The sequence below is a fragment of the Colossoma macropomum genome, unplaced genomic scaffold, assembly GCF_904425465.1.
Source record: "Colossoma macropomum unplaced genomic scaffold, Colossoma_macropomum, whole genome shotgun sequence".
NCBI lineage: Eukaryota > Metazoa > Chordata > Actinopteri > Characiformes > Serrasalmidae > Colossoma > Colossoma macropomum.
The window spans coordinates 17,290,114-17,317,650 of record NW_023494786.1 but is presented as its reverse complement, the minus strand read 5'-3'; the positions used below and the strand labels follow the sequence as shown (position 1 = coordinate 17,317,650).

General features: G+C 38.0%; 3 protein-coding genes across 4 annotated transcripts; all 3 read left to right on the top strand.

The window, feature by feature from the left end:
• Positions 1–1,341: 1,341 nt before the first annotated feature.
• capns1b (calpain, small subunit 1 b) lies at positions 1,342–7,209 on the top strand. The gene is made up of 11 exons (XM_036562688.1): positions 1,342–1,477; positions 1,971–2,042; positions 2,226–2,262; positions 2,428–2,526; positions 4,472–4,529; positions 4,723–4,787; positions 4,917–4,985; positions 5,672–5,750; positions 5,877–5,993; positions 6,093–6,151; positions 6,292–7,209. The coding sequence occupies exons 2-11, from the start codon at positions 1,996–1,998 to the stop codon at positions 6,316–6,318; spliced, it is 657 nt and encodes a 218-aa protein (XP_036418581.1). The 5' UTR covers positions 1,342–1,477; positions 1,971–1,995; the 3' UTR covers positions 6,319–7,209.
• A 2,086-nt stretch (positions 7,210–9,295) lies between these two features.
• Positions 9,296–19,820, top strand: zgc:101731 (SNARE_SNAP25N and SNARE_SNAP23C domain-containing protein). Its single transcript, XM_036598774.1, has 8 exons — positions 9,296–9,367; positions 14,136–14,220; positions 16,084–16,125; positions 17,598–17,646; positions 18,293–18,404; positions 19,023–19,160; positions 19,250–19,394; positions 19,541–19,820. Exons 2-8 carry the CDS (start codon positions 14,149–14,151, stop codon positions 19,604–19,606), a joined length of 624 nt encoding a protein of 207 aa, XP_036454667.1. The 5' UTR covers positions 9,296–9,367; positions 14,136–14,148; the 3' UTR covers positions 19,607–19,820.
• A 1,675-nt stretch (positions 19,821–21,495) lies between these two features.
• Positions 21,496–27,378, top strand: zgc:113149 (uncharacterized protein LOC541363 homolog). 2 transcript variants are annotated; one of them, XM_036562678.1, is made up of 5 exons: positions 21,496–21,625; positions 22,781–22,958; positions 23,123–23,548; positions 23,678–23,731; positions 24,180–27,378. In XM_036562678.1, the coding sequence occupies exons 2-5, from the start codon at positions 22,823–22,825 to the stop codon at positions 24,629–24,631; spliced, it is 1,068 nt and encodes a 355-aa protein (XP_036418571.1). In that variant the 5' UTR covers positions 21,496–21,625; positions 22,781–22,822; the 3' UTR covers positions 24,632–27,378. The 2 variants fall into 2 exon arrangements, with proteins under 2 accessions (XP_036418571.1, XP_036418564.1); XM_036562671.1 differs by having other exon boundaries at positions 21,496–21,629.
• Positions 27,379–27,537: the final 159 nt, after the last annotated feature.

Genomic DNA, 27,537 nt, shown 5'->3' with positions numbered 1-27,537 from the left:
TTAAAATGTTTATTGTTTTACAGTGGAGTAGATTTGCCTTGTTTACAGTCTCTCTTTCTCGTGTGCAGCTGTCTCTCTCTCTCTCTCTCTGTCTCTCTCTCGCCTTCACCCTCTCTCTCTATATCTCTCTTTATTGTTATCATGATCATTTTTGTCATTGTGATACATGTATGCGTTACTGATCATATCGTGGATATCGTCACTACCTAAAGAACACAGAACAGCTGCATTTTTCACGACAAAGAGGCCATAGCCAGTCCTGTTTAACTGGATGCGGCTCAGTATGTGAAAGGTTGAATGGTAGTCATTATATTCATAGTTTCTGATCGCATTTTTAAACATGACACTGACACATTTTGTCTGTGTGTCTAAATATTGTGATGGATATTGTGTGTCATGAATTGTAATATACTACTTTTTTCCATATTGCCCAGATGCCCAGCCCTAACACTGGGAGTGGATACAGAAGTGCTGAACCTGTTGAGTGGCTGGTGATTTGTGGTATTTAGCATTTAACTGTCGATCCCTGCTGCTGAAAGTAGAGCTGCAGGTACTGTGTAACAGCACAGAACACAGAAATGGGCTGTGAATGCAAGAGCCAAAGCACTGAATGAACATAGCAAACAATCCAGAGCTGAATGTGTAGTAGAGTCACAAAAGCAGGCACTAACTTATGGTAAGGCCTTCCAAATGACTCTTGGGCAGGGTGTGGTCTTTTTTGCCTGTGATGTTTGTATAAAGACATCTAGAGATACAGAATCAGGTGTACCCAGAAAAACAAGAAGGTGGAGGGGTGGGTGATGGGGGGTGTGGTTAGAGCTGTAGCAATCGTGGTTGAGACTGGTGTTACAGAGTATGGCACATAGTTCCTCTTTTTATCCATGTTCAGTATACGTCCATCATTTTCAAGGCTGCTCTTGACACTTTAAATAATTTTGCCCAGCTCTGATGAGCAGTGCACCTGCAAGTGGCCTCTTTGAACTCTGTTGGTTGCTTTGAAAACTCACTTATCAAAGTACTGACCTCTTTTATAGCTGACACACACTGCTAATTGGCATTCAACCTAGTATGACTCACAGCTGTCTGTGCTTCTCCAGAGTTAAAAGTCCATTTCATGCAGTGTTTCCTTTATTTTGTCCACCTTGTTTTGTTTATCCCCAGATTTGTAGCTCAAAAAGACAGTAAATAGCCATGGATTCACAACAAAAGGCCTCAGTCCCATCATAATCTGACAGAAATGACAATCTCATCACATTTAGACTAGTAATAAACTGCATTCTTTCTACCTGCACTACAGTGAATATGTATAGTTATAGGACCCTGAGATTTACCGGTGCACTTTTTTTAGGGCGGGGAGCACTCTAACCATCAAGTTCTGGTAGAGCAGGTTTTTGCAGGGTTAGTTAACATTGAAACAACTTCACAGCCTACTTTTTTGCATGTTCCTTTCCACTGGAGCTCTCACTCGTCTGATCTAGTAAGTCTCGCTTCACATTTGAGTTCAAATACCTTATAAACTCTACACTGCTGCTTTTGATTTGTTTTGTGTTGTCATTGCAGAGAAGGAAGTTAGAGTACTATGTCACTAAGAAGTGTGCAGGCGTTGCATTTGCTTTTGCATTTACAAAGTTACTACCACTCTGAGGTTTCTTGTATCCTGTTTCTGATGTTTGTCTGTGATGATCATAGCAAGATTAATGATTTATTTCAACTGTCTATCCTATTCTGAAACTTCCACAGCAGGGAGAGGCTTAGAATTAGGTAATGCAGCGATGTAACATATGAGTGTCAAAATAACAGCCTGTTGATACTCGAGCATCAGTAAAAGGTAAAGGCTAAAACAGAATGCTGGGTGTTCAGGAAGTGAGTAGAGAGCATTCTTTTTCTAAAGCTCTGTGTTTGTTGACTGAAGGGACTTCACCAGGGAAGCATTTCCAGGCTTACAAATGCTTATTATAATGTCTTTACAGACGTGCCTTTATCTTCACAACCACCATGTTTCTGGCCCAAAAACTCATAGGAGGGGTTCTGGATGTTGTCAGGTTAGTAGCATGCTTCAGATCAAAGTTTTCTAATGTTTGCATACCTCGCTTTTAACTTCTCAGCCTTTACCGTGGCTGCTATGGATCAGTGGTAGCAGAACATTTACCTGCTGCCTCGTTTCTTCTGTTTACTGCTGTTTAACAGTACTTGTCATTTCTTTCTCCTATCCAAACATTTCACAGCAATATTGACCCTGGGCAGTTTACTCCCTCTGCTCCAGTAAGTTACTACCATCATTTTCCTTTTTCATTGTCGTTCTTTATAGTAACAGATTAATGGTTGTGTAAAATGTCTCCAAAGAGAAGCGACTCAACGGAAAACTTTGCCAAACCACCCTTAGTTGTAGTTGTTTCTCACAGTATGTGTCCCCACTCTGTATCCCAGCCTCCTGCCAGAAGCCCACTAGTACACAGTCAGGCTCAGCAGAATGAGAATGAAGAGGAAAGACAGTTTCGCAAAGTTTTCCTACAGCTCGCTGGAGATGTAAGTACTTCATACATCTAGGCCTACAGAGGTTAAAGAGACCTTTAACCTCTTTAACCCTCAAGTCCTTTGTGTGGTCCCACACATCACTTCCTCACTCTCATAACTACATAACTTACATGTTAGCTTCATGCTTGTAACCGGCTAATTCGGTGTACAGTTGAATGGCTTAATAGGGTGTCCTGCCCTTCAATCTTTTTGTTTTATATTGTTGTCATGTGCATTGTTCATGTCCTACATTGTAAATATCAGCATGCCTGGTCATGTTGACAGTAGATGTTTAGAGGTACATTAGATGCCCACAGGAGATATCCTTCCTGCAAAGTTCCATGCATGTAAAGGCAAGTTTGACCTTCTGTATTGGATCAAAATAGGTTATTTATTCACCTTTATGCCAGACCTACTGTGATGTACACTTACTAAACTATAACATAAAATAATATAAACTGTATTTAAAATGCAGTAATCTCCTTTACTTTTACATTATGGCTGCAAAAGTAATGCAACTCAGTAGCCAGCAGTTTACTGTAAATCTACATATAAAAAAGACTTTTAACTTTACCAGACCTATAAATACAATTGATTTTAAAATCAATGGAAATATTTATTTAACTTGTTTTGCGCTGTATACACACAGAATTTCTCAAGTATGCATTTTTCAAATGCAGATACAGATTTAATATGTACATTACACACTCATTTGCACAAGCATGACCAAAAACTTATATCTGTCAATACCAATAAATAATAACATTTTTGTCAACGGCTCAGTTTTCCACAATTTAAACAGTCAAAAAACAACAACAACAAAAAACAGTGTAAAACTGGATTTAAAACACTAAACCCTTAAACCTTATTAAAATGTTTAGACCTTTTTTATTTTCAATTGCTCTCATATCACATAAATACAACCTCAGAGCAATTTGCTGTTTTATGAACAGTGTATGTTTTGTGGCTAGTCTAGTTACCTTGAATCTAACTGATAATCCAGTCGGTTTGACTGATACTGATATCTGATGAAAAATATAAGGCAGATAGAGTTCTTGTAGTGTTTATCTGGCTTTTTAGCGACACCCTTTTGGCAAAGAATTTCATGTATTCCACTATGTTTGTTATATGTTGATCTGAGATCAATTGTGGGTCTGTTGGTTAGTTCCTGATCTTCACACAGAAACTAAGGGAGTGGTTTGAACATGTAAATCCTCCCTGATTCCTCGGTTAGGGAGCATGACTGGTTCCTCCACTTTAGCACATTCCTGCCATTGTGATGTGAGGTGGCTCAGGAGGATTTGTTGTAAAAATGGGTGGGGCTGGTGTGATGGCTTATGGGTTTGGAGTGTCTGTAATGTGTGGGGCATGAAGAAAGCACATGTTTTTTTTTTCATATTTTTTCATATTTTTGTTTTTAATTAAAGCCGATGCATCATGCTGGAAAATTCAGCGATGTTTCCTAAATGTGGAAATATTGGTATATTGCCTACATGTTTTCAGGGTACAGACACATAATTTAATGCATGTATTTATGTTGCATCTCTTTAACTTTACAGCAGAAGGATAAACATCCTTAATTATAACATTTTAATGTAACAATGTGATTGTTAGTGTGAGTAATCAAATAGCATAAAAAATAGATACTGAAACAAAATTAGGTTTTTGTATGACAGCAAATTCATGCTAATTTCGGATTGATTGATTGATTCATTCATTCATTCATTGGAAGCAAGAACATTTTTGTGCCTTGTAATTCTCTTGTCCCTGTCTCTTGAAGAGATATCATGAAATGACTTATAATATAAACTGTCCTAGGCTACTTAGTAGGAGATTTCAGTCATCTGTGTGTATTTAATGTATTTCAATTGAACCACAAAATAACCAGAGTTTATATTGGATTGTTGTTCTATTATTTCACAAATCTTAAACCTTGAATATTTCCTTCTCATTCCAGGACATGGAAGTGAGTGCCAATGAGCTGATGAACATTCTCAACAAGATTCTCACCAAACGTGAGTGTACATAGCTTGAGCATCAACTGTGCCAGAGCTGATACTATTGCAAAGGACAAACTCACAACTGACAAATGTTTTTTCAATGTTTTTTCATTGCTAAATCATACTCTGAATTCTCCTAGCCATAAGCTGATAATGGTGAATGACATAAGGCACAAAATTCAACATTGTGTCTTTTGCCCACGTCTAGATCACGACCTAAAGACTGATGGTTTTTCGATTGAGTCTTGCAGGAGCATGGTGGCAGTGATGGATGTATCCTTTATAAGAGCATGAGAAATTGAGGAGGACAAACATATGATGGGTATTGTGCAACACACTGCAAATACTGTGCAATAGCAGAAGTAGACCTTTTTTCTATTTACCTTAACTCTTCTCAAACAGAGTGACAGCTCTGGAAAGTTGGGCTTTCAGGAGTTCAAGTACCTGTGGAACAATATCAAGAAGTGGCAGGTATCAGACCTGTTACTCTTTTTAACCTAAATTATTTAGGTTTGACTTAGCAGACAGCACAGTTCAAAATCATCTCCTGAAATTATCCAACAAATAAAATCAACAGTGGTAAATGAAAGACTTCTCCAGATAAGGCCAGTATTTGACTGGATGATTGATTTTTTAATTCTTGTAGTTTTAAAGAGTTTAGAGTTTAAGGCAATATATAAACGATTTTATATATAAATATATAAAATATGTTAAAGTTTCAAAACATACAGTTCACAGAGCAGCCAAACAGAATAGAGGTCATTTACACACACACACACACACACACACACACACATATATATATATATATATATATATATATATATATATATATATATATATATATGTATATATATATATATATATATATATATACATATATCAGTCTTAAAAGCACAGTAAGAAAAACAGCCTGTTTAATCTAAAGGATAAAGAGAGGTTGGGAAATGGTATGTACAAATGAATTACACCTGTTTTTGGTACATAAAATCACATGAACATCATCCTTGGACCTCTAGAAAAAAGTAACATACAAGAACAATGTAGGATGTGGGCTCTTTAAAAATGTTTCCTTATGCTTGAATGTCACAAAAGAAAGTATAAGGACTTCAACATATAACAAAGAATTGAATGAATTTGACTTCTGTCTGGTACAGGGCATCTATAAAACGTATGATGCAGACCGTTCTGGGACGATCGGGGCTGATGAGTTGCCGGCTGCATTCAGAGCAGCAGGTTAGTACAGCAGGCACTTACTTCAGCACTAGGCTTCATACTACTCTGAGTGCTATGAAGTGAGCACAATCCTACAGCAGTTAGACTATCAGCAGGAATTAAAAGGTCTTCCTCCTCTCTCCTCAGGGTTTCCTCTCAATGACCAGCTCTTCCAGATGATCATTCGCAGATACAGTGATGAAAGTGGCAACATGGACTTTGACAACTACATTGGGTGCCTCGTGCGACTGGACGCAATGTGCCGTAAGTTGGCTTTCCTTGCGGTCTCAAATTCTTAATCACTTATTTAATATATACTTTTTTGGGCTTGACTTAATGCAAGACATACATATGCATTTGCAGGTGCTTTTAAAACGCTTGACAAAGACAACAGCGGTTCTGTCAAAGTTAACATTAAAGAGGTATGTGAGCTATATTCAAATAGACCTGGATAAATCTGTAAACAGTAGCAGCAGAGGCTCTTATTAACCTCTTGCTTCTTTAACACACTGCTAAAAAAAGTTTTATATAAGTTTCTAATTTTTTCTCTTTCTTTCCACAGTGGCTGCAGCTGACTATGTACTCCTAAATCAAGAGTAATGTACATCTTCTCTGTTCAGTTCCATGTTATACTTTTTCACTAGTTCATCATAAGAAAATGTCTCTCTGATTTTACAGACTTTTTCGCTTCATCAAAAAAAAAAATCTTTTATTGTTGCTTAATTAGGCCTGATAGCCCAAATGTTGTCATGTCAATTTAGATCATGTAAAGTCTTGTCACTAGGGGGCACCTTTGTGTTTACATAATGCTTAACTCTAAAGGCTCCTACAGTTGGTTTTGTTGTTGAATGACACCATCTAACAGGAGTACAACTCTGTGCAACAATGTTATTTTGAGTTCAGCACATCTCAGGACTACATAAAGTTGAATTTAATTTGTTAATTCAGTAATCTTGTAAATATATTAAGCCATTCCCAGTGGATATTGGTAAACACTCCCATTGCTTGTGGATTGCATAAAACCAAAAAATGAATTAAAATTGTTTACATTCCATTAAAGCAAAATTTGTGACTTTTTTGAGGCATTTTGAGTGAAGTACTTCTTCTACACCTGTGTTCTGAGGAAGGCAAAGATGAGAAGTCATAAGATGGGATTGTAGTCAGAAAGTCTATATTGTTGGAGACAAAGCTGCAAAAAAGATGAGTGTGGATTCAGGTATTTTCATATGGAAGAAAAATATATGTCCACATGTTTTCTCATATTAAAAATCTACCATCCCTTGTCTTTCATTTTATTTCCAAAATGATAACTTTACAGGAGAAGGAAAAACATACTTAACCTGTAATGGAAGTTAATGTGAAAAATTCCCATGTAGTTTTGGACCGTTTCTATTGGTCTGTTCATCATGACATTTTAATACAGTGTAAAACTGTGAAGTGGAGTTTTCAAATAAAAAAAAGAGAAAAATACAGATACAGATACAGAGATTCAAGATTTTTGTGTGACAGCAACAATACGAGTAATATATGTGATGTGATATGTTAATCTAAATATTTTTACAGTGCATTTTTTTTAAATATTTGAATATATGCTAATATATGTACACAATATATGGCAATATATTGAATTATATGCACATATGTAGATGAAATATATGTAGTAGTGTCAATTTTTAATGTTTATGTATGTGTCAAACATATTTGGAAACATATTACAAACAGAAATATATACCTTCGCATGAGTTATGTGTAACACATAAGACATATACATTGACACGCACACATTTACACTCACATTCACACCTAGGGGCAATATAGCATCTCCAATTCGCCTGACAGCATGGGACTGTGGCTACCCAATGCACCACCATGCCACCCCAGACTCAATATCCCAAAATAATAACGAGAACAGTGAACAAAAACATTAAAGATTACAGATGGCTGTTGACAACTTTGTTGACAGATTAATTCTTTGAATCTTTGTGTTTGAGAGCTCTAATCTGGCTGGTTGAATGCAGGGCAGAACTAGCCAGTCAGCTTGCAGGACTCTGGTAGCAAAAGATTCAACTAGCTAATTAGATTTCAGTATTCAAACAGTCATTCAGAGTAAATATATAAGTATACGCACACTGTTGTAATTTCCCTCTTTAAATTATTTGCATTAATAATTAATAATTAAATTATTTCGATCTCTATGATCTCTCCCTTACGTATGTGTCTAAGAGAGCTATGAGAGTAATGGAACGGCCGTTAGAGTGGTACGGCTTGAGAATCGTGTGTGTAACCATACAATGAGTACGAGCATAAAAGGAAGAAATGGGGTGTGGACTGGAGTGGACAGTCAGTTTGAAATCCATGGGATCTGTTTTAGCGCAGCCTTAAACTTAAGAGGGCAAGCTTCTATGGTGTGTGGAAATCAATGTAGATTATACAGGATACACATAATTAATTACATTTTTAATGTCTTCATTTCATCTAACTCCCAACTTCACTGCAATTCCTGTTATCAGGAACTGAAACAGCCACACTTCCACTCCTCTTTCCATAAAATATGCTGAAATATATATGCCTGATCCAACTAACCAACTGATGCTTGTATTACAGCAAGGAAAACACTAGAATGTGCAGGTCAGGGGAACTCCAGGACCAGGACATTGCTTTATGATAGTTTTGAGATAAGATTTTAGCCGAAAATATATTTTTGCAGTCCATTTTTGGCAGAGAAGTACATGCAGGGCATCGAAAGGCAAAACAATCCTAAAGAAAGCTTAATTTTTTCATTATTATTTCATTTTGCAATCATTAGCATTACATATAAAAACTCAGAAGACACATGCAGATTCAGTAGTGGTTTTGAATGGTAAATAAAATGGCTATTTTGCATTGTAGACATCGCAACCCCTGGTTCCTATCACCACCACTGTAAAGAAATACGAGTCGATCAGTTTCTCTGCAATTAATCTTTCACATCAAAACATTTACAATGTTTCAATGACTGAACTATTCAATTATTCAAGTTTTGAAAATTTGGTGGTGCTCCCCTTTAAAAGACAGATAAGTGCTCAAAAATGTATTTCAAATAATGCCCACGTGACTTTATGAAAGTGAAAAGAAAGTAGTACACCCACACACCCACACACACACGTTTTCTAAGCCGCTTAAGAAAGTAGTAGGGTGTTTTTAAATTTATAAAACAGCCTGTTATTATTTATGTCATTTATAAATGTATATAAATGCATGTAGTTAATACATAAATTCAGGAATAAGTCTAAGTTAATAAGACTAAAACACAGATCGGAGTATGAGATAAAGCTGGCTTTGAGGAGGAAACTAGTTAGCCGTTACTGGGCAACCACAGACTGCGGTCTGACCTTCGCTGGCAGTGATTGACGCCTCAACAACCAATCTGCGTCGAGACATCACGAAAACAGCCCCCAATAGCAGAGCGGCGCGGCGGGTGGGCGTGGCTTCAGCTTCACCTGAGCTGGAGCAGAGCTGAGTGAGTGGACGATGCTAAAATCAGATTCGTGAGCAAACACAGGTGCTCGAGCGCTCAGGAGAACAACTGCTTTGTGTGAGCGAGCAGGTAAAGGAAGTGAAAGCTTCACAGCCATCCAGTTTTCCCTTTTTTCCGAGAGGTAAGTCCGTATGAATTCCACATATTCGCAACTTTATAAAAGTGTGAGCTTTTTTGTAGCGGTCTGTGTGTGATTCCTGTTAACGACACATACGAATTACGCACAGATGTTACGGCATAGCTGGTCATGTGACAGTCTGTGCCGCTGTGTTTATTGGAAGGGTTGCCATGTAAAGGGAAAGTTTTTCCACTTGCCTTATACAACAAATAGATGTGTAAGATCATAATTACATCGAAATGAACTAGATTTTCAGCGAAATGGAGATTTTTGTGTGAGGAGAGTGATGTTTAGCGTGGTCGTTTCTGTTTTGGTCCTGATTCTGAAGCTCTGCTTGAGGAATATGAAATATGAAGAGTCCACCTGTGGTTTTACCACCAGTCTGGAAGCCGGTCTGATGAATTATACAGGGGACTGTTATACCCTGGGGAATGCTGTAGACTCAGAGGAGTACATCTTGCCCTTTTCAGAAGGGAATCAATAGGTGTGTTTAGGGATTTGATGGTGACACATGAGAAGATGCTTCATAACTGATGGGTGTGTGCACCACTGACATCAGATATGTTAGTGGAAGACCAATTGGCAGGTGTGTTGAACAGGAAAATTGGTTGATCGGTTGAAGTGTAATGATATTTTGGCTTTCGTCACATTTGTAGAGAAAAGAAAGACATCAGAGTGAGACTACAGGCACTCATAGGTTTTTATTTTATCACTGAAGCTTTAGCTGAGATGTGAAGCAGGTGGGTGGAGGTTGCTCAGTATCTCCAGCTGTTTCAGCAGTACAAACGTCATCTTAGATGTCCAGAATTATAAAAGTCCAGGTTTCAAAAGCACTGTCCTTTAAAGCTGTAATAAGGGGGAGGATGAGGCAAATGCATATATGCCCTAGTCAAGTTTACTGAAACAAATCCAAACCAAAAGAAGAAATGGCAGCATCTAGACAGGAAAACAGACTACGAAGAAATGATTAGTAATGGAAGGGCTGAACACATATGCACACCAGCATACGTGGTATCTCCTGTGTATCTCCTACCCAACTACCCCGTGTGAGAATCAGAATTAACATCAGAATCTTTATTTGCCGAATAAAAGGTGTAGCCTACAATTAATCTGTGTTAGTGAAGGTGTCCACATAAATTCCAAAGAAAATGTAGAAAAAGAAAAAAACAATCAAGTTACTTTTTTGCCACTTTTTTAGTGTTTTCATTGGCAAAAAAACACACATACTGCCAAAATAAAAAGTTTTAATAATTTAAACAGGACTTATGCAAAGGTACTCTGCTATATAATATTAGTGCTATTTATATTGAACTATAGCCATTTTATGTATCTTTATCTATGTACACTATATAGATAGTTAGGATATAGATATAGATCCAGATAAAAAGCACAGTAGACAAAATAATTTCCAGGTAACATAAAAGATGCCCAGTGTTATAAACATTATTGAATTTATCTGTAAAGTATAGCACCACTGAGCCTCATAACGTCCATTGATGGTTTCATAAATAGACACTTGTACATCTATCTACTTTAAGGCTCAATTTCTGCATAATTCAATCATTGAGATGTAAACAAAGTCATTCATGTAAAATGGTGCATTATAAAGAGACTCACCAGCTCAGATTTCTTTGCAGTGGAGCTGATAGAAAGTGTTGAGATGTCTACAGTAACAATATAGCTATTTTATTATGTTGATAATGGTAGTATTGCTATTTTGGCTTTACAATATTCAATGTCTCAGGTATATTCACAACCATTTTCTGTCATAACCATTTCCTGCTTTTAGAAGTATTGAACTCTTCAGACAACTTTTTAGACCACCACTGTGGACTCAGTAACTTTCTTTACAATGAAGCAAAAAAAAGCAGTACATTTTTGTATTGGACATAATTTGAGTAAATACTTGCAAAAGTACAGTGTTGAGTCAGTACACTCACTATTGAGCACTATTATGACACATTTTGCGTCAGGCTCATCATATCTGTGCCACAAACTGTCCAATTAAAACATATGTGAACACAGTGCCTGTCCATGCTGAAAAAGACACCACATCGTGTTAGAAGTAACACAAAATGTGTTGTCCTTAACTGGACACACAGATGTGTTAAAAATAAGACACCACATGTTATTTTAATATGCCTGTTTAGAAAGTGTAGGCATTATATCAATACATAACTGCTGTAATGTACACTGCATGTTACGAACAGTGTAGTCAGTAAGTAATTGCACAGTAAAGCAGTTTTGGTTGTTTTGGCTCTATAGTCAAGCACATTGGATTCTAAATGAAACGATAACTATGAGGTTGAAATGCAGAATGTCAAATTTAATTTGAGGGTATTTAAATCTATATTGGGTGATATAGGCATCAGGACCCTTTTTCTGCTCAAGCTGTGTCTCCCAGCATGTTGCCTTGGCAGAGACAGTCTGTAATTAGGATGTAATTATACCTGCATTCAACCACAGCATCTTCAGCTCTTCTTTGTGATATAGCCCGCTCTGCATATGATCTAAGATGAATGAAGCTTATTGTTTTAGTCTTAAATTGAATGCCATGAAGCTACAAGCCTGATGCCAGTGATGCAGACTTAATATCAAAACTGAAACCTTTTTAATCTTGTCAATTATGTTCCTGGTTATATTAAGCGCAATTTCTTATATTGTCTAAAAAACTAAATTCTTAAGTGCGTTTACTTGTACTTAATAATCTGATAACTGCAGAAAATCAGATTTTATCAGTAATCCGATCAACACATTCACATGCACTTGACTAATCACATAATGGGAAAACTCTGGGTCTACATGAGACAGGCAGTAAATGGATTTCTGCTTTGCAATGAGCCAAAAAACTAACATAAGAAGATGTGACATGAAATGTAAAACTTCATGTCGCGTTTTTTTAAAACATTGAGCAACTTTACTTGAAAATATGAACATACATCATCTAGAAGATGAAGAATATTTACATTTACTGTTTACAGCGTTTAGCAGACACTCTTATCCAGAGTGACAAAAAAGTGCTTTGTTTTCTGCCACGAGAAATTACCTTTGCTAGTCTTGAGCTCAGATATTGCTAGAAACAAAAGCCCATGTTGATACCTAGAGAAAAAGAAACTGAGTTAAAGTGCAGTACTTTTCAATAAGTACAGTACATTACAATAAATACCTAACTTAGTGCTCATTTAAGTGTTAATATATAATTAACATTAAATTAACATTTAAGTGTTTATATATATATATATATATATATATATATATATATATATATATATATATATATATTTAGTGCTATATATATCAATTAAGTAATATTTTAATTCTTTTTATCAACCATGTAGTTGGTCACAGCGTCGCTCCAAAAGTGTTTTTTTTTGCCATCTCATGGCAAGACTGCTTGCTTATTTCCAGTACCATGGTCTGTTTTCACGCATACGCAGACTGAGAAAATCGAAAGAAATCCGAGTAAGAGTATACATGCACTGAGAAATCTGATTCTTATTCTGATCTAAGAAATGCTGTTAACATGACTATTTGAATAATCAGATAACTGCAGAAATCTGATTAGGATTGGATTATTGAGTGCATGTAAATGCACTTCTTGATTTCCCATAATATTCCATCAAAGTGTAGTGACTTTTTGCCCACCTCTAAAAGGTTTTCTGATTCAGCATCTTCTGATTGAACTGTTCACCAGCTGGCAGAGAATAATAATATTAAAGAAAATAATACCATGTTTCAACTCCCTCTCCCACCACACTCACCTATCATCAAGCAAAAACACTAGATCAGAGTCCCTCCCTAACAGAGTTTCACCATCCTAATACCATGACTCACCACCCAATTAATACCTGCTTTGTGGTGACCAATAAAGAACAGGGTAAAAGGGAGCTAACAAAGTATTTAGAGAGACAGAAGATGGACTACAGTCTGTAATTATAGAATGTGCACGTATATGGTAAGTGGAGCTGATAAAATGGACAATAAGTATAGAAACACAGAGATGGTTTTGGCGTTATGGCTGATCAGCGTAAATAAAAGAAAACGCAAAACACATTTAATGAAACATCGTGGGTCTTACAAAAACAACAAAAGTTCTAAGTTCTGACTTGGTGCCATGACATCTTTAGAGGGCAGTGATGAGTAGTGTTTGTTTATTTGAGCTTGAGCTGTTTCTGTCATCATTTAGGAACCACTACTAAGAAGCAAGAAAGCTAATCAGTCATTTTTGCCTCTTTAATACAGCCTTGTACTTCAATACAACTTAACTGCCTTGAACAAACTTGTTCAAAATGTCTGGCTTTTCAGACTTTCTTTCACTGAATAAAGGACCATTTATTTTACTTTTGCCTCAAAAATAATAGATTTGATATTAATGTTTCTCTCTTGTCTCATGCAAATGTTCTGCATTTGGTGCTGTTGGTGAAGGTGTTTGGTCATTTGAAGTTCAATAACAGATGTTGCAAAATAATTCAAGGTTCAACATGATCTGTAATTTACCACTGTCACCATTCTTGATTTGTTATTCACCCTGCAATTAATAAATGATGACCGTTGTGCTGCACGAGGCAGAGTGCAGTATATCTAGACACTGCAGTAGGTTCAGACCTGCTGGGGTCTTATTTACTTAAGCGTTTACTTTATCGAGTGTTCTGTGCTTTCATCCGTTGTAACAGGCCAATTATACCTCACAGTCTGAAGCCGTGGTGCAGTGTCTCCAGTCTAAGAATAACTATGCTTCTCTCCTCCCTTGTTCTTTCATTTTGCCATATAGCACTGAATCTAAGATGGCTGCCGACTCCCCCCTGAGATCTGAGGCGGAAGAGCTCCAGAGGAGGGCCAACCAGGTGACAGATGAGGTAACACCACCAGCAAAAACTTTTAAGTATCATATGATGAAAAAAAGTTTGCGGTGAGATGAGAACAGCATTGCTCATCACCTGAAAACTGGTCAAATGTGTTTTTTCACACTGTGGGCCAGACTAAGACACTTAAACTTCAAAGGTCTAAAAGTTACACTGTACTGTCCTATTAGACTATTGTACTATGGAAACATAATTACATAACTACATTTCATTACGTAGCTAGGCATGCAATGAATTACATTTATCTTCGTTTTAAATTCTGTGTTTATTTTCTGTATATCAACAGGTTTGAGTCCTTACTTACAACTTTTTCTCTGTTTCTATGTCAAGAAATAGCAAAAACATGAATATTTGTTCCTCCCACAAAACAAGACTGTATGGACAATGTATCGACTGAAAGTTTAGAATCTGCACTCCCAACAACATTTAAAATCAAAATTCTATATTAGATAGCGATAACTGTAACTTCTAAGGATTAAGCCCTGAACCCTAGGCCTACTACACAATCTTAAGACTTATCATTATTTATTTATTTATAAAAATTATTTTGTAACTATGAAACAGATATGTAAGTAATGTGAAGAACGGAAAAAGACACTCTGGCCTAAATGAAAAATGTAACTATTGCTCTGTCTGTTGTACAGATGCCTCCTGACCTTCTACAGTGGTGCTGTAGTAGTATCTAGCGTGAGATTTCCTTATTGAAAGCCTTGGAAAACCCCTTCTGATAATGTCTCCAGAAGTAGAAATAGATTTTGAAAGACTGCTTTTGAAAATGCTTTGGGTAGGTGTTGGGGGCAGATTTTGTTCACTAGCTGACTAAGTTATTCCTTTAACAAAGGAAAACGTTTGATGACCACTTGAGGTGTTCGATCAAATGTATTTTTTAGCCTTTAGATCGGTGGCTAGCAGTCGGGATTTGTTTAGTGCTGTAAAGATTCCTAATGGTTGTATGATGTATTTGCGTAACACATTCAGGGTACATTTTTGTCTGATAAAAACAAGGCGAGAGGCTGATGCAATAAATTTTGGTTGGAACCCTTCTTATAGTCACTCCGATCAGTGGAGATGTATTATGACTCCTTGAAAAACCTATTTGTTATTGTTGAAATCCGTGACCATAAAATCCAAATAAATGATTAACTGGCAGTTAAACATCACTGGCTGCTGCTAACAAACTCTCTTTAACTAGTTTACCTTCATATTCTCTTTATAACTGGGTATATTCTGCCCTCACTAGAGCAACTTAAGGTTAGGCTTAGCAGCTCATCAGAAAGCTAACCGGCTAATGATTCAATTAGCCAGTTAGCTTTCTGTAATAAAAGACAGAGTGAAGCTTTTAAAGAAGTAGCTAGTTAGCATAATGAAATGTTAAAGAATATGTTGTTCGTGTGCTTAAAATGTTTGCACTTCAACTATACTGGATTTTGATGCCAGCTCTAGTTTAAATGCAGTCATATAGAGCTGATTTCAAAATCCAGTATAGTGCCAAGCTAACCCTGCTACTGTACTGTATGATTAGGAGATAAGTGAGTGTACAGGTCTCAATTATTACTGTTCAGTGGACTTGTCTAGCAGCAGTGACATCACCTCTGCCGCTCCATTAGGTAAAGGTTACTGCAGTTCTCCTCTATTCCCCACTCATTGCTCAGCAGGGAATATGACATGCTCTGTAATCTCCTGCATGAACAGCGCTAGACGTCATGAACAGAGCCGTGCGAGCAGCTAAACAGGTGGTTTCTGTGAAACAAATAAAACTATTAATGACGATTACTGTACTTTTATACCTAGTCAAGCAGTTTGATCCATGGTAAATCATGCCATTTTGTTTTGATTTTTGTTTTCTCTTGTCTCCAGTCACTAGAGATCACCAGAAACATGAGGCTTCTTTTAGAAGAGGTGAGGTCCTCCTTCACTGTGTTTCCAATTTCATCTAGAAGACACTCATTATTATTATTGGTCATTATTGATAATAACAGGCTCATTTTTATGTCAAACTTTAATGTAGTATCTGACCACCTTATCTTGCAAAAGCAGGGTTTTATTGAAGTGAACAGAGAGCTCAGGCTACGTCAATGGCATTTCCCTTCTGCGTGTGCTCTGAGTTTATTACCATGCTTGTGAAAAGCTGTTTTATGTATCCAGACACGTTGCCATAATAGACGTGAATGAGCAATGGCTCCAGTTCTTTGTTTTCTATAAAATAGATCCTTTGTGTCAGCCCCTGGCCATAGACACACACCACGCTGCTGGAAATAAGAACACCTGTGATGTTTATAAACACACATATACATGCGCACACACACTTTGTAATTAGGGACAACCCCACACAATATTAAATCTGACACTTTCATCTCCATGTAGGCATACAGTGTGGTTATCCATGCCATAGTACAAGAATATATGGCAACACTTTACTGTAGGGCAGTGTTCATAAAGCAGCACCACACCTACATAAGCCCTTCATGACATAAACCTACATAAACACTTATAAAGGCTTATTCTAACAGGCATCATAAAAGTTGAGCATTTGGCAACTTTGATGTTGAGTTGACATAATGTCTGTATCAGGTGACATAAGGTTGTGCTCTGATACTTTGGGAGTTGAACAATATGCACATTGCGCATTATGACAACTGAGTCTGTAGCTCAGTATATGCTCCAGTGACATAATACTGATGATGACATAGCTTGCCAAGTCTGGATGGTTGAACAAATGTGAGCATTTTTTGCGGCGTTTAGGTAAAGTGAGTTACATTTACCATTTATAAGGTTTCTATGAATACTTATGCATATTTTGTGACACTGTAGTTGCTGAGTTATGTGTTTTGTCTAGCCTTTAGGTTTAATGAGTTTGCTGTTGCATATAATACTTCTATGATTTCCAGTGTCAATACCATAGCGCTGTAATGACACAGGTAAAAAATGACATTAAGCGTCATAGTTTAATTACATTTTAATTATTACTGAGAACAAAGAAATGAGTTGTGTATACAGAGTTGCTAATGTTTTTTGAAGTGATTGATTGACAGGGAGGTTGTTGAGTCATCTAGGGACTTCTAAACTCAAAAGACTCACAAAGCTGGCCAAACTTACTTTACACTTCATATTTGTTGTACAAGAAGTTTTCATGTCAATGTTCCCACAAAATGACAAGTACTAGAGATACTTCAGAGCATCTTTTTAAAGTGCTCACTATTTTTTAACAGTATACCTATACGCTTTATTGTGGAACAGTCCATTAGCTTGAACACATTTATTGTATAGTTTAATTTACTTTCACATTGTATATTCATTAGTATTCCCAAATATTGATTCATTTTATTTATTTGTTGCTTAATATAATGTACTTTCTAATATGTTTTCAACAGAGCAAAGATGCAGGGATCAAGACGCTGGTCATGCTAGATGAGCAAGGCGGTAAAGACATAATCATTCTCTCCGTCTATATTTGTGAAAGCCTTTTTTGGTTAATTTACTAGCTACAATTTTTGTAACTCTATAATAAAAGGATGCTCAGTTTCTTCTTAGTATTATATTAGTAATATCTCAGTAACTTAGTATTATCTTAGTAATATCTCAGTATTTCAATAGTCATAGTTACATTTTTTCACAGTTGCATATTTGTATGTATGCTCATATAGTGTACATAGACTCATATTCAGTTTCACGTAGGGGTGGGCAATATCATTATATTTATCATTGTCATGATACTGCGTCACCGTATGCTTCCCTGAGCATATCATGGTATCATCAGTATTTCACAACTCTTGACCAACTGCAACATTAGTCCTGTTTAATTAGATATAGTGCAGTGCAGTATTCATTAATGTATTCATTTTTTTGGTGCTATTTTTTTAAAATGTGGCTCTTTTTTTTACTCTTCTTTTTTCTCTGTTCCAACTTAAACCTCAGAAAAACTAAAAATTGAAATGCATATTTTGTATCAAAAAAGTGTCTCAGTAAATGATGCTATATCTTTGCCATGTTGCCTATCCCTAATTTCATATTGACAAAAGTGTGTTTATGCTTAACCCTATGAAACCATTTTTTTTCTTTTTTTCAGAGCAACTGGAGCGGATTGAAGAGGGGCTTGACCAGATCAATCAGGATATGAGGGAAGCTGAGAAAAATCTCACAGACATGGGCAAATGCTGCGGCCTGTGCTCCTGTGATAAGTATGCCATATCTCTGTCTTCAGTTGCATGTCTGGATGCCTTCCAGAAAGCTTTACATGCAGTAGTTTGATGAAAAAGTAAATGTACTCACTTTTCCTCTTATCCCAAATCAGCCATTTTTTGGAGTTTGATTTTTAATTTTGTACTGGAGCTTTGCAGCTAATGTAGCTAACAATTAATGCAAGCTTATATTCTACTACTTAGCACTGTGCAAATATATGCCTAAATCATCAGCCTAAACTTGCCTCAAAGTGTCAAGGTGTAAAGTAATTTCAAACTTACTGGTTTATGTTGTTTATACCATTTTCATCTATAAAAATACATATATTACAGGCAAAATCTAGACTTCGAGATGGCTGCTAACTGCTGTTTTAGCACTGTGATGTACTTTTTACAATTTTTATAGGTATCAGTAAGTCATATTGTGTTAGAAAAAAGAAGCAAATTGTGTACTTTTGATTTATCACTTTAAGCTTAGTCAGTAAAGTTTCAGATTATGCTAAACACTAAATATTAGTCAGTCATGAATAGCGTCATGAATTTAACTCTTAATTAGACTGGCAGATGACCAAATGACTGGTAGGTTTATTAACTGTCTTGTCACATGAATGTTCCCAGGCTGAAAGACTTTGAGGCAAGTGGAGCCTATAAGAAGGTGTGGGGTAATAATCAGGATGGCGTGGTGTCCACTCAACCCCCATCCCGTGTGGTTGATGAGAGAGAGAAGATGACCATGAGTGGTGGATATATCAGAAGGTCCTAGAATGTTGCTTTCCTTCAAAACGACAAAGACTCAGACTTTTGGTCCAAAGTGACTTGACAGTGTGTGTTTGTGTGTCCACCAGAGTGACAAATGATGCCCGAGAGGATGAGATGGAGGAGAATCTGGCCCAGGTCGGCAGCATCCTCGGCAACTTGAGAAGCATGGCACTTGACATGCGGAATGAAATTGATACTCAGAACATCCAGATTGAGCGCATACAAGGGAAGGTCAGTGTTTTTTTTAGGTTTACTTTTTGTTTTAATTTATAAAATTGTTGTTTTAATTTATTGTCCTATTCAGGCCATTTTAACATTTGTAATCCATCCAGCAACATGAACTATTAAAACTGTGTTCTTGTCCCATTCTTTTGTAGGCCATTGTCAACGAGTCTCGCATCAATGAGGCCAATCAGAGGGCTAACAAGCTAATAGCAAGATAAAAATGGAGAAGAGATGGCAATTGGATAAACAAGTTTACAAGTGTACACATCTGGAACACAAAATACAGCCCCGAGGCTTTCTCTCATTTTGAAAGCAACTGACCATAGAATGTTGTTTAACATACGTAACCATGTCTGTTAAGATTAACCTAGCTGGATTAATTTATTTTCTACGTTTGTAACTTTCCATAATAATAATAATAATAATAATAATAATAACAATAATAAAAACATTTAAGCACATTTACTATAGTGTAAACCAGTTCTTTGGATGCTGTTTGAAATGCTTTGTCATTGTATTTTATAGTATCTTTGTTACTTGATTTCATGTATGCATATTAAAGGTAGCTACATGTTAATGACAACCTATGTCAAAACTTTACTTATTGGCTACAAATAGCAGAGCAAATGTGTCAGTAGCTTATATACATGTGCCTCTTTGAACTGGCATGAAACAGTCAAGCTCAATGCAGATTAGTGTTCTGTTGTGCATTCTCAAATTACTCTTGTGGAGAGCATCATGCCAAGAAAAGGCTGAGTGTAACAAGTGCAAAACTGATTAAGCCTGTACATTGTGGCTTTCCATTTGTGTTTTAACAATTATTCTGCATTTGTTTGTAATAAATACTACACATTGTGCAGTAGGTTTGTACATAGCTACTGCCAAGAAATGCATGCTCCTTTGCCTTCCTTGAGTAATTATGGCAGATTTGACAGACCCTCGCTAGCCCCATCTGCTGGAGAAAAGGTGAACTCAAACGCTGCTGTTGACCTGCGATGAGAGGCACAAGCTCAAAATGGAGGCCTGTGAGCATGTTTGTTGTTCGATGTTTGCTTCTGTAGTTTTGAACCTGAGGTATGGAGGCTAATGTAGCTAACATGTAGTGGAAAATGTTACCCTGCCAAGTATTATGCAAACTGAATGCCTAAATCATTACGTACTTCCCTCAAATCATACGTTTTTTTGTCGAACAGACTCGCTTATTTCTTACACTGAATGACATACTGTTATGTATGAAGATGTAACCCACCACACGCTAAATTCAGGCTTCAATATGGCAGCTGCGGCTATTTTCAACTGCGAACACGCAATTTTTGAAGATAACAGTGTACTATACAGGGTCAGACACCATATAAGCCAGTTTATTTGAAATCACTTAACAACTTAATGGTCTGAGGCAAATTTGTAATGATTTAGGCACGCAGTCTGTATGATGCTAATTGGTGGGGTATAATTTCGTTATTGGCTGCATTAGCCCCAGTGCAAAACTACAGAGGCAAATTTAGGACAACAAACGTCTTCATTTGGTAGAAGGGCGAAATTGTGTGCGAAATATTTTTGCCAGACTGCTCCTTTAATGAAAAACCTTTTTATGTGTCCACATACGTGAACAGCACGAAAAAATGTTTGAGTGATACTGGGAAGAAATCAAAATTATTATATTATGATTGTTATTATTATTATCATTGTTGTTATTATTATGATTATGTCTTTTTATTTAATGTGCGAAAGGATTTAAAAATATTCTATCAACCCATAATTAAATAACTAACATTTGTATCACGGTTAAATTCATAGCAGAACAGCTGCTGTGTCCGTTATAAACCGCCTAGCTAGCCTGCGTGAATTCAAAGTGTCATGGTCATTATTAATGTAATCAGGTACACTGTTCGGTACTAAAGCACCTATCATTACTCAGACTGTCATTCAGAGACTTACGACGTTTTAGCGTCACATGGGCTCAACCCCTTCCTAACAACAAAATTATTTCGTTAATTAGTGCGCAAACTATTACAGAGCGCAGTTATTTTATGCGCAGTAACCAAGGAGACCGCGCAGTCCATGTCAACGCCGTTAACTTACGCTGGTGAATGTGCGCAGATAAAGGGAAAAAATGACGTAGCTAGCTGAGTCTGCGCGACGCGGGGGATCTCTCTGACTGTACGAAGTTTTCGGACATGAAACCGAGGGCGTATTCGTCCATTTGGCGATAATTACGGCAACGCCGAAAGGTTTATGTAGGTAAATGGGAAGTTTGTTACGCTCTGTTTTAATCCCCATAGTAAAAATTCGTCTCGAAAAAAGAGCATTTCGTGAAGGAGCTCTTAGTAAAAACCCGTTCGTTGGGAGCCTCGGGACCTTGCTTGCTTGCTATCCTAGCTAGCTAGCTGCGAACACGGCAATAACAACAACAGATCCTGCCCTAGCAGTAACCTGGTTACCCAGCTGAAGTGTGTACGTGTCCGACAGAGATGACCGGCATGTCGGGGACAGCGAATATGTCCCAGCATCACTCTGCCTGTCTGGTTCACCTTTAAGACTGAACAGTGACTGAGTGAAGGCTAGGTTAGCTGTGCGAGCGCCCGACTGCGATGGCGTTTGTCGGTTTCTCGATATTCCTCAACGCAGCGAGCACAACAAAGAAGCAGGAAGCACTGCGAGACCTGACGAGGCGCTGCGCGCGCGTGTGTGTAGTGTGCGAGTGTGTATGCGTGAGTGTAATCACTCAGCAATTAGATGTAACGCTTAATTTAAAGCAAAACGATCCTGGAAAAGTCGCATTGTCTGCTTGAATCCTCCCTAAGCTTCGACTGTGTTTTTAAGGATCCGCCTCTCCACCACACACACAGCAGGCACATGGCATTCATTAATAGGGGATTTCTTTTCGTATTGGTAATAAATTCAGTTGCGTGATGAAAGCTGATGTGGCTTAAATTAAATCCGAGGACCACACATCTAAGCAAGTCTGACTGCCTAATTCCTTCTCATCACATCCACATCCCAGTTTGTAGGCAGAATTTAGATATACTTACAGATTCTCACGTTATGTTTGTAAGATTGTTTTGTTTTGATCAGCGTATAGTCTTTAAAAATCGTGTAAGGAATCTCTTAAAGCAAAAATATGCTCACTTTGCAGGTTTTTTCCCCTCCAAATAACATTTCTTTACACCAAGCCCAGGGATTGATTCTGGACTGTTCTTAAGGTGGAATGTAACGTACTGCTGATGAAGTGATGTTCAATACTGTAAGAAAATGAGAAACGAAGCTTGCCACATGTTGCTACTTCTAACCATGTTGTTTAAGATGATGTACAGCAGTGGTAAATGTTGAATGGGCGTGGCATTTAAGGGAGAAGGCCCTAAATCATATAATACAATCTAATGCTCTTATAGGGGTCTGTGTATTTGGGGAGTAAGAGATTTGTGTGACGGAAGATGTCTGGCTATCCCTATTCATATGGTGGGTCAGCAGGGGGCTCAGTGCGCTTTAAGAAAAGGAAGTCACGCTTCACCTTCCCTGAAGTCCAGCTGCTGCTGACTGAGGTCAAGAAAAATCGCCACATACTGGTTGGTAAGTATGAAGGTTCATATTCACATTGAATTCAGTTTCTTTCCTTGAAGATTTCTGCCACATGCAGTGTGCATGCATACAGATATTTATGTGTGTAGACGTACAAAGTGATGTTATACAGGTGTCATGTCCATCATGTTCCATTGATACATGTCTCCAAACAGGTAAATTTAACCAGGGTGTCTCAGGTGATGTGAAGAAGCGAACATGGGCCACCTTGACGGCTCGCATTAACGAGATCAGCGAGTGTCACAGGGAGATCATTGAAATTATTAAGAAGTGGTCAGACCTCAAATGTGACACCAAGCGCAAAGTTGCAGCCATGAGGGCTTCTGGGTTTTCAGCTGCCCGCATTGCCCAGGACCTTTCGCCTATTGAGTCCATGGTGCATCAGATCCTGCAGATGCCCCCACCTGCAGATAAATTCGCACTCATGGCAGACCACCTCCCAGATGAAGATGAGGACAGTCAAGGCGCCCTCGGGATGTCACAGGACTCCCCTAGCGTGGCAAACGGCAGGCTGCCAGTCCAGCCACTGGGCATACCTGTTCTACCTCCACCCCCACTGCCCCTGGATGTAATGTACAGTAGTGAGTGCTCCACAATTCACATGATTTGTTATTTTTGGGGTGCATGAGGATGAGGATGGTAGCATGTTATGTTCCATGGTATTTTATGCTGTTACATTGTCATAAATTGTTCTTGACTTGTCTTAATAGATGACTCTGCAGTGCCCCTTACTGACTTCCCATTTGAACCATCAGGTACAGAAGGTAAGCTGTAGACAAAGATATTTGACCCTCATGTTATAGGACTTATCGTGTTTCTGTGTTGGATGCATTAGTAAAGAATTTATTTTAATGATAACAATAATTAATAATACATACCTAGCAGAGACTGATACCAGCTTAATTTTGCATTAAAAGTTCACGCTGTAATCCACACATGAAATGAGTATAAGACAGGTTAAAACTCTGAAGATGCTAGCTGCTAATGCCTGCTGCCATGCATTCTTTGGGTTACACAGTTAATTGTGATGAGCTTTCAAACGACACTATGTGTCATTATGTGTGCAAAAGCCAGAATAAAAACTACTCTAATTACTATATTAGGCTAATAATAGTTACATTTTCCCATTTATCAGCAAATAATACTTTGGCCGCTGATATATTGTGTATCCATGTACAGTGATACTCACACTGTTGCATCCTTCCTCCCCAGACCAAAGCCAATTCAGTGAAGCTGGACGCCAATCTGATGGAAGTGCCACTTTTCATGAACCCTCTAGTGCTGACAGGGAATGCATCAGAACTGAATCCCAGCAGCAGGCCTCCAGCAACAGTGCAACTCAAGCAGGAACCTCTTCCCACATAGCGCCACCTTGCCCGCCACCCCGACCAGCCTCAGTGGGCCCGGGCAGCCTGCAAGAGCACCTGGCCAAGAGTGCCTCTCTCAGCCTGCAGGAGCAACAGGCCACCACTGTGCTGATGGGGACGCTGTCCCGATCCCTTGAGTCACTGTCCGAGTCGGTGCAACGGCTAGTGCAGACGCAGCAGCAGTTTGCCAGGGACACTCTGCGTCTGCAGCGAGACACACTACATGTGCTGCGTGACTTTTCCACCACCACCCTGGCACTGCTGCAGGACAAAGACAAGGCCAACGGCCGGCCTTAAGACCTTCCCTTTGTCTCACTTGATGTGGTCTACCAGTACCCACCCTAGCAGTGAGCTATGTGCCTCATGAGCTGTAGAGAAAGGGGGGTCACCAATGAACTAAAGCCCGCAGCGCACCAATCCAACATTCCTTAAAACCAGGTTTGCACCAGGTTTGCGTAGGTTTATACTTAAGTTTGGGCATAACGTCTTTACTAAGTGCTTAGTTAACACTAGTTAGTTTCCAACTTCCTTTTACTACATTTGGTTGCGCCGCAAATCTGTAAGTCGTGTCTTAACTAGTAACAACTAACTAGCGCGTACATCACTTTAACATGACAATAACATGTTCAGAACATGTTATCGTCATGTTCATCATGACGAAAACATGTTCATCAGTAAACCTGCTGCCATTTGGAAAAAATATCCAGCATAGAAGAGAACAATGTGTACAAGTTAAGCTGAATAAAATTGTCTGTAGCCACTGTCTGTTTATATTTAATATTTCCCTGAGAAAAACAAATATGCAGCTTTTTAAATGATGGCTTCTGGAAAACCAACACAACAGCAGCCCCAGTTTAGCCGTTTGGGCAGCTGCTGAGTCTCACTGAGCTGGAGCTGTGGGTGTTTAGCTTCACGCTCTGTGTTAAAACAAGGCTGACGATTAGAGCTGTAAGTAAAATCACAGCATATAGAGTTTAGAATTATTAGCTTAGTTAACCAAAAAAAGTCATGTTCTTGGTCTTTTTTGTACTTTCTACATGGTTTCTGATGGTTTCCTCAAAACCTACACCTGCTCAGAGAGAGGTGTAAATAAGTAGTAACTACTAAGCTCAACGTTAAAACTAGTTTGTGTGGTGCAACCCGTTCTGATTTAGTAAGACATAAATCTGAACTTAGTAAACACTTACGTTACAACTAGCCTGTGTTTCAACTTACGCACTGCTGGTGCACCCGGCCACATGGGCACTTCCGTTCCCAAAAACACCAGCAAGCCCAAATGCGGGTGTACTATAGCTGTTTGTGATTGTTGGGAGAATCTAGAATGTTCTTCTCTTTTCAGACTGTTCTAGAATGTTCTCACACTGGTCCATTTGAGTAATTGGTTCCTTTTTTTCAAACTCTCTAAAACAACCGCCAACGTTAGAATGTTGGGCTGTGACTGAAATAGATCAATACTCCCTCGTTAGTATAGAACTATACGGGCAAGAACTATTTGTACTAAATAGAGATTCAGAAGCATGAATCACCAGCACCTAAACATAAACAAACCGACATGTGTGGCATGTGAGGCTGAAGTTGGCTTCTTATTCGTAGCCTTAGACATGAGTGTAACATTTGGAAAAGTGCAGAGACAAGGAAAAAGCAAAAAAATTATAACTAGGCTATACATTTAATATTTGATCCATGACTGCAGCCACCTGCAGCTACCAGACTGTTTGGTGAGCAACGTAACAGTCTTTATCACTGTTTTTTACAGTGTTTCTACAGAGAGTTGAGAGTGTCTGATAGGTTTTGTTTTCAGACCACCTTTAACAAGAGAGTCGCAGTGCACTTTGGTCCACATTCAGCTAATGTAGTGGTGTATGGTATTCACTAGAAAATATAAGAAATGATGCCCCCATAATTACTCTGGAAATCCATTTCCAATTCTGACACTAAGAGAAAAATGGCCAGTGTGATCGAGTCACAGCCACTGATATTCTACTGTTGGCAGTCAACTTACATGTTCCAGAATAAGAACTGAAAAAACGGTCTGAATGGAGGAGAACATTCTAGAATAGTGTGAATGTGGGAGAACCTTCTAGACCATTCACACAATGATATGGCACACCAAACATTTGGATCTGTTGGTGTTTGTTGGGCAGTGTTGAGTCAGTGTGCTCTGGGCTTGAGTTCTATGCCTCAGGAGGATGTTCTGCTGTAGTGTCATGAAACTTCCCTTGTAGGAATTGATTCCTACATGCACTAAACCCTGCTTACTCTGTTCAGGAGCCTTTCAGAATGAAACCTCTCATATCTCCAAATACCAGAAATTGAAGCGTGAGAGGACACGTCAAGGATATTGTATGGAAAAGTAGCATTAGTAGAAGAAGCTGTTATTCATATTAATAATTGTTTATTACAGGTGGCTCTGTGGTTCTTGTTATTGACTGTTTGGACAAGTGAATTAACACGGTTACTTTAAATCGACAAAGCTTTATTTAATGATGCAATTGTAATGTAATTAAGCTAATTTAAGAATACTACAATGGTTGTAAATTATGAGAGTGATATCTTTATCTGAAGTGCTCAGCTTGCAGTACTATGAAATAGTCACCATGTGGACCATACTGTCTAGATTGGATTTTTTTTCTTTCTTTCTTTATGTGCCAGTTCTCTGGTTTGTCAGAGTAAAACCTTTTCAACACTTTCTTCCTGACCCAAAGGTTATGATTCAGATTTTAAAGAAATGTTTGGACTTTATGTGGAGCACTGGGTTTTTACTAAGTGTGTGGCTCCTTTAACTCTTACCTTGGTTTTTCTAATTACCTTTTAACTAGTCGTTACAGTAACGATTGTTACTGGCTGGTTGATTTGTTTCATGTTGCCTTTCCTGTTAGATTATTGTATAATTCTTGAAAATGTCCAAGAAGGATATCTTTGATACAACTTTCATGGAGTCTTTCTTGGCTGCTCTTCCAATAATTTAAAAACACTGTTAAAGATGTTCCTGCTGTGACAGCTACTGTAAAGATTGGAACAGATGAAAATAAACATCTTGTTACAAATGACTGAAAGTGTTTTAAAGACTATCAGTGCTCTATATGCCTGCTGCTGTGGTGCTCTTGCTTTAAGACACAGGTAACAGCCTCTTTGTAACTCGATCAATGGTTTTAATTATTAATGGAGCATTTTCTGGGCTCTCTGTAGTCTGTACAGTTGTT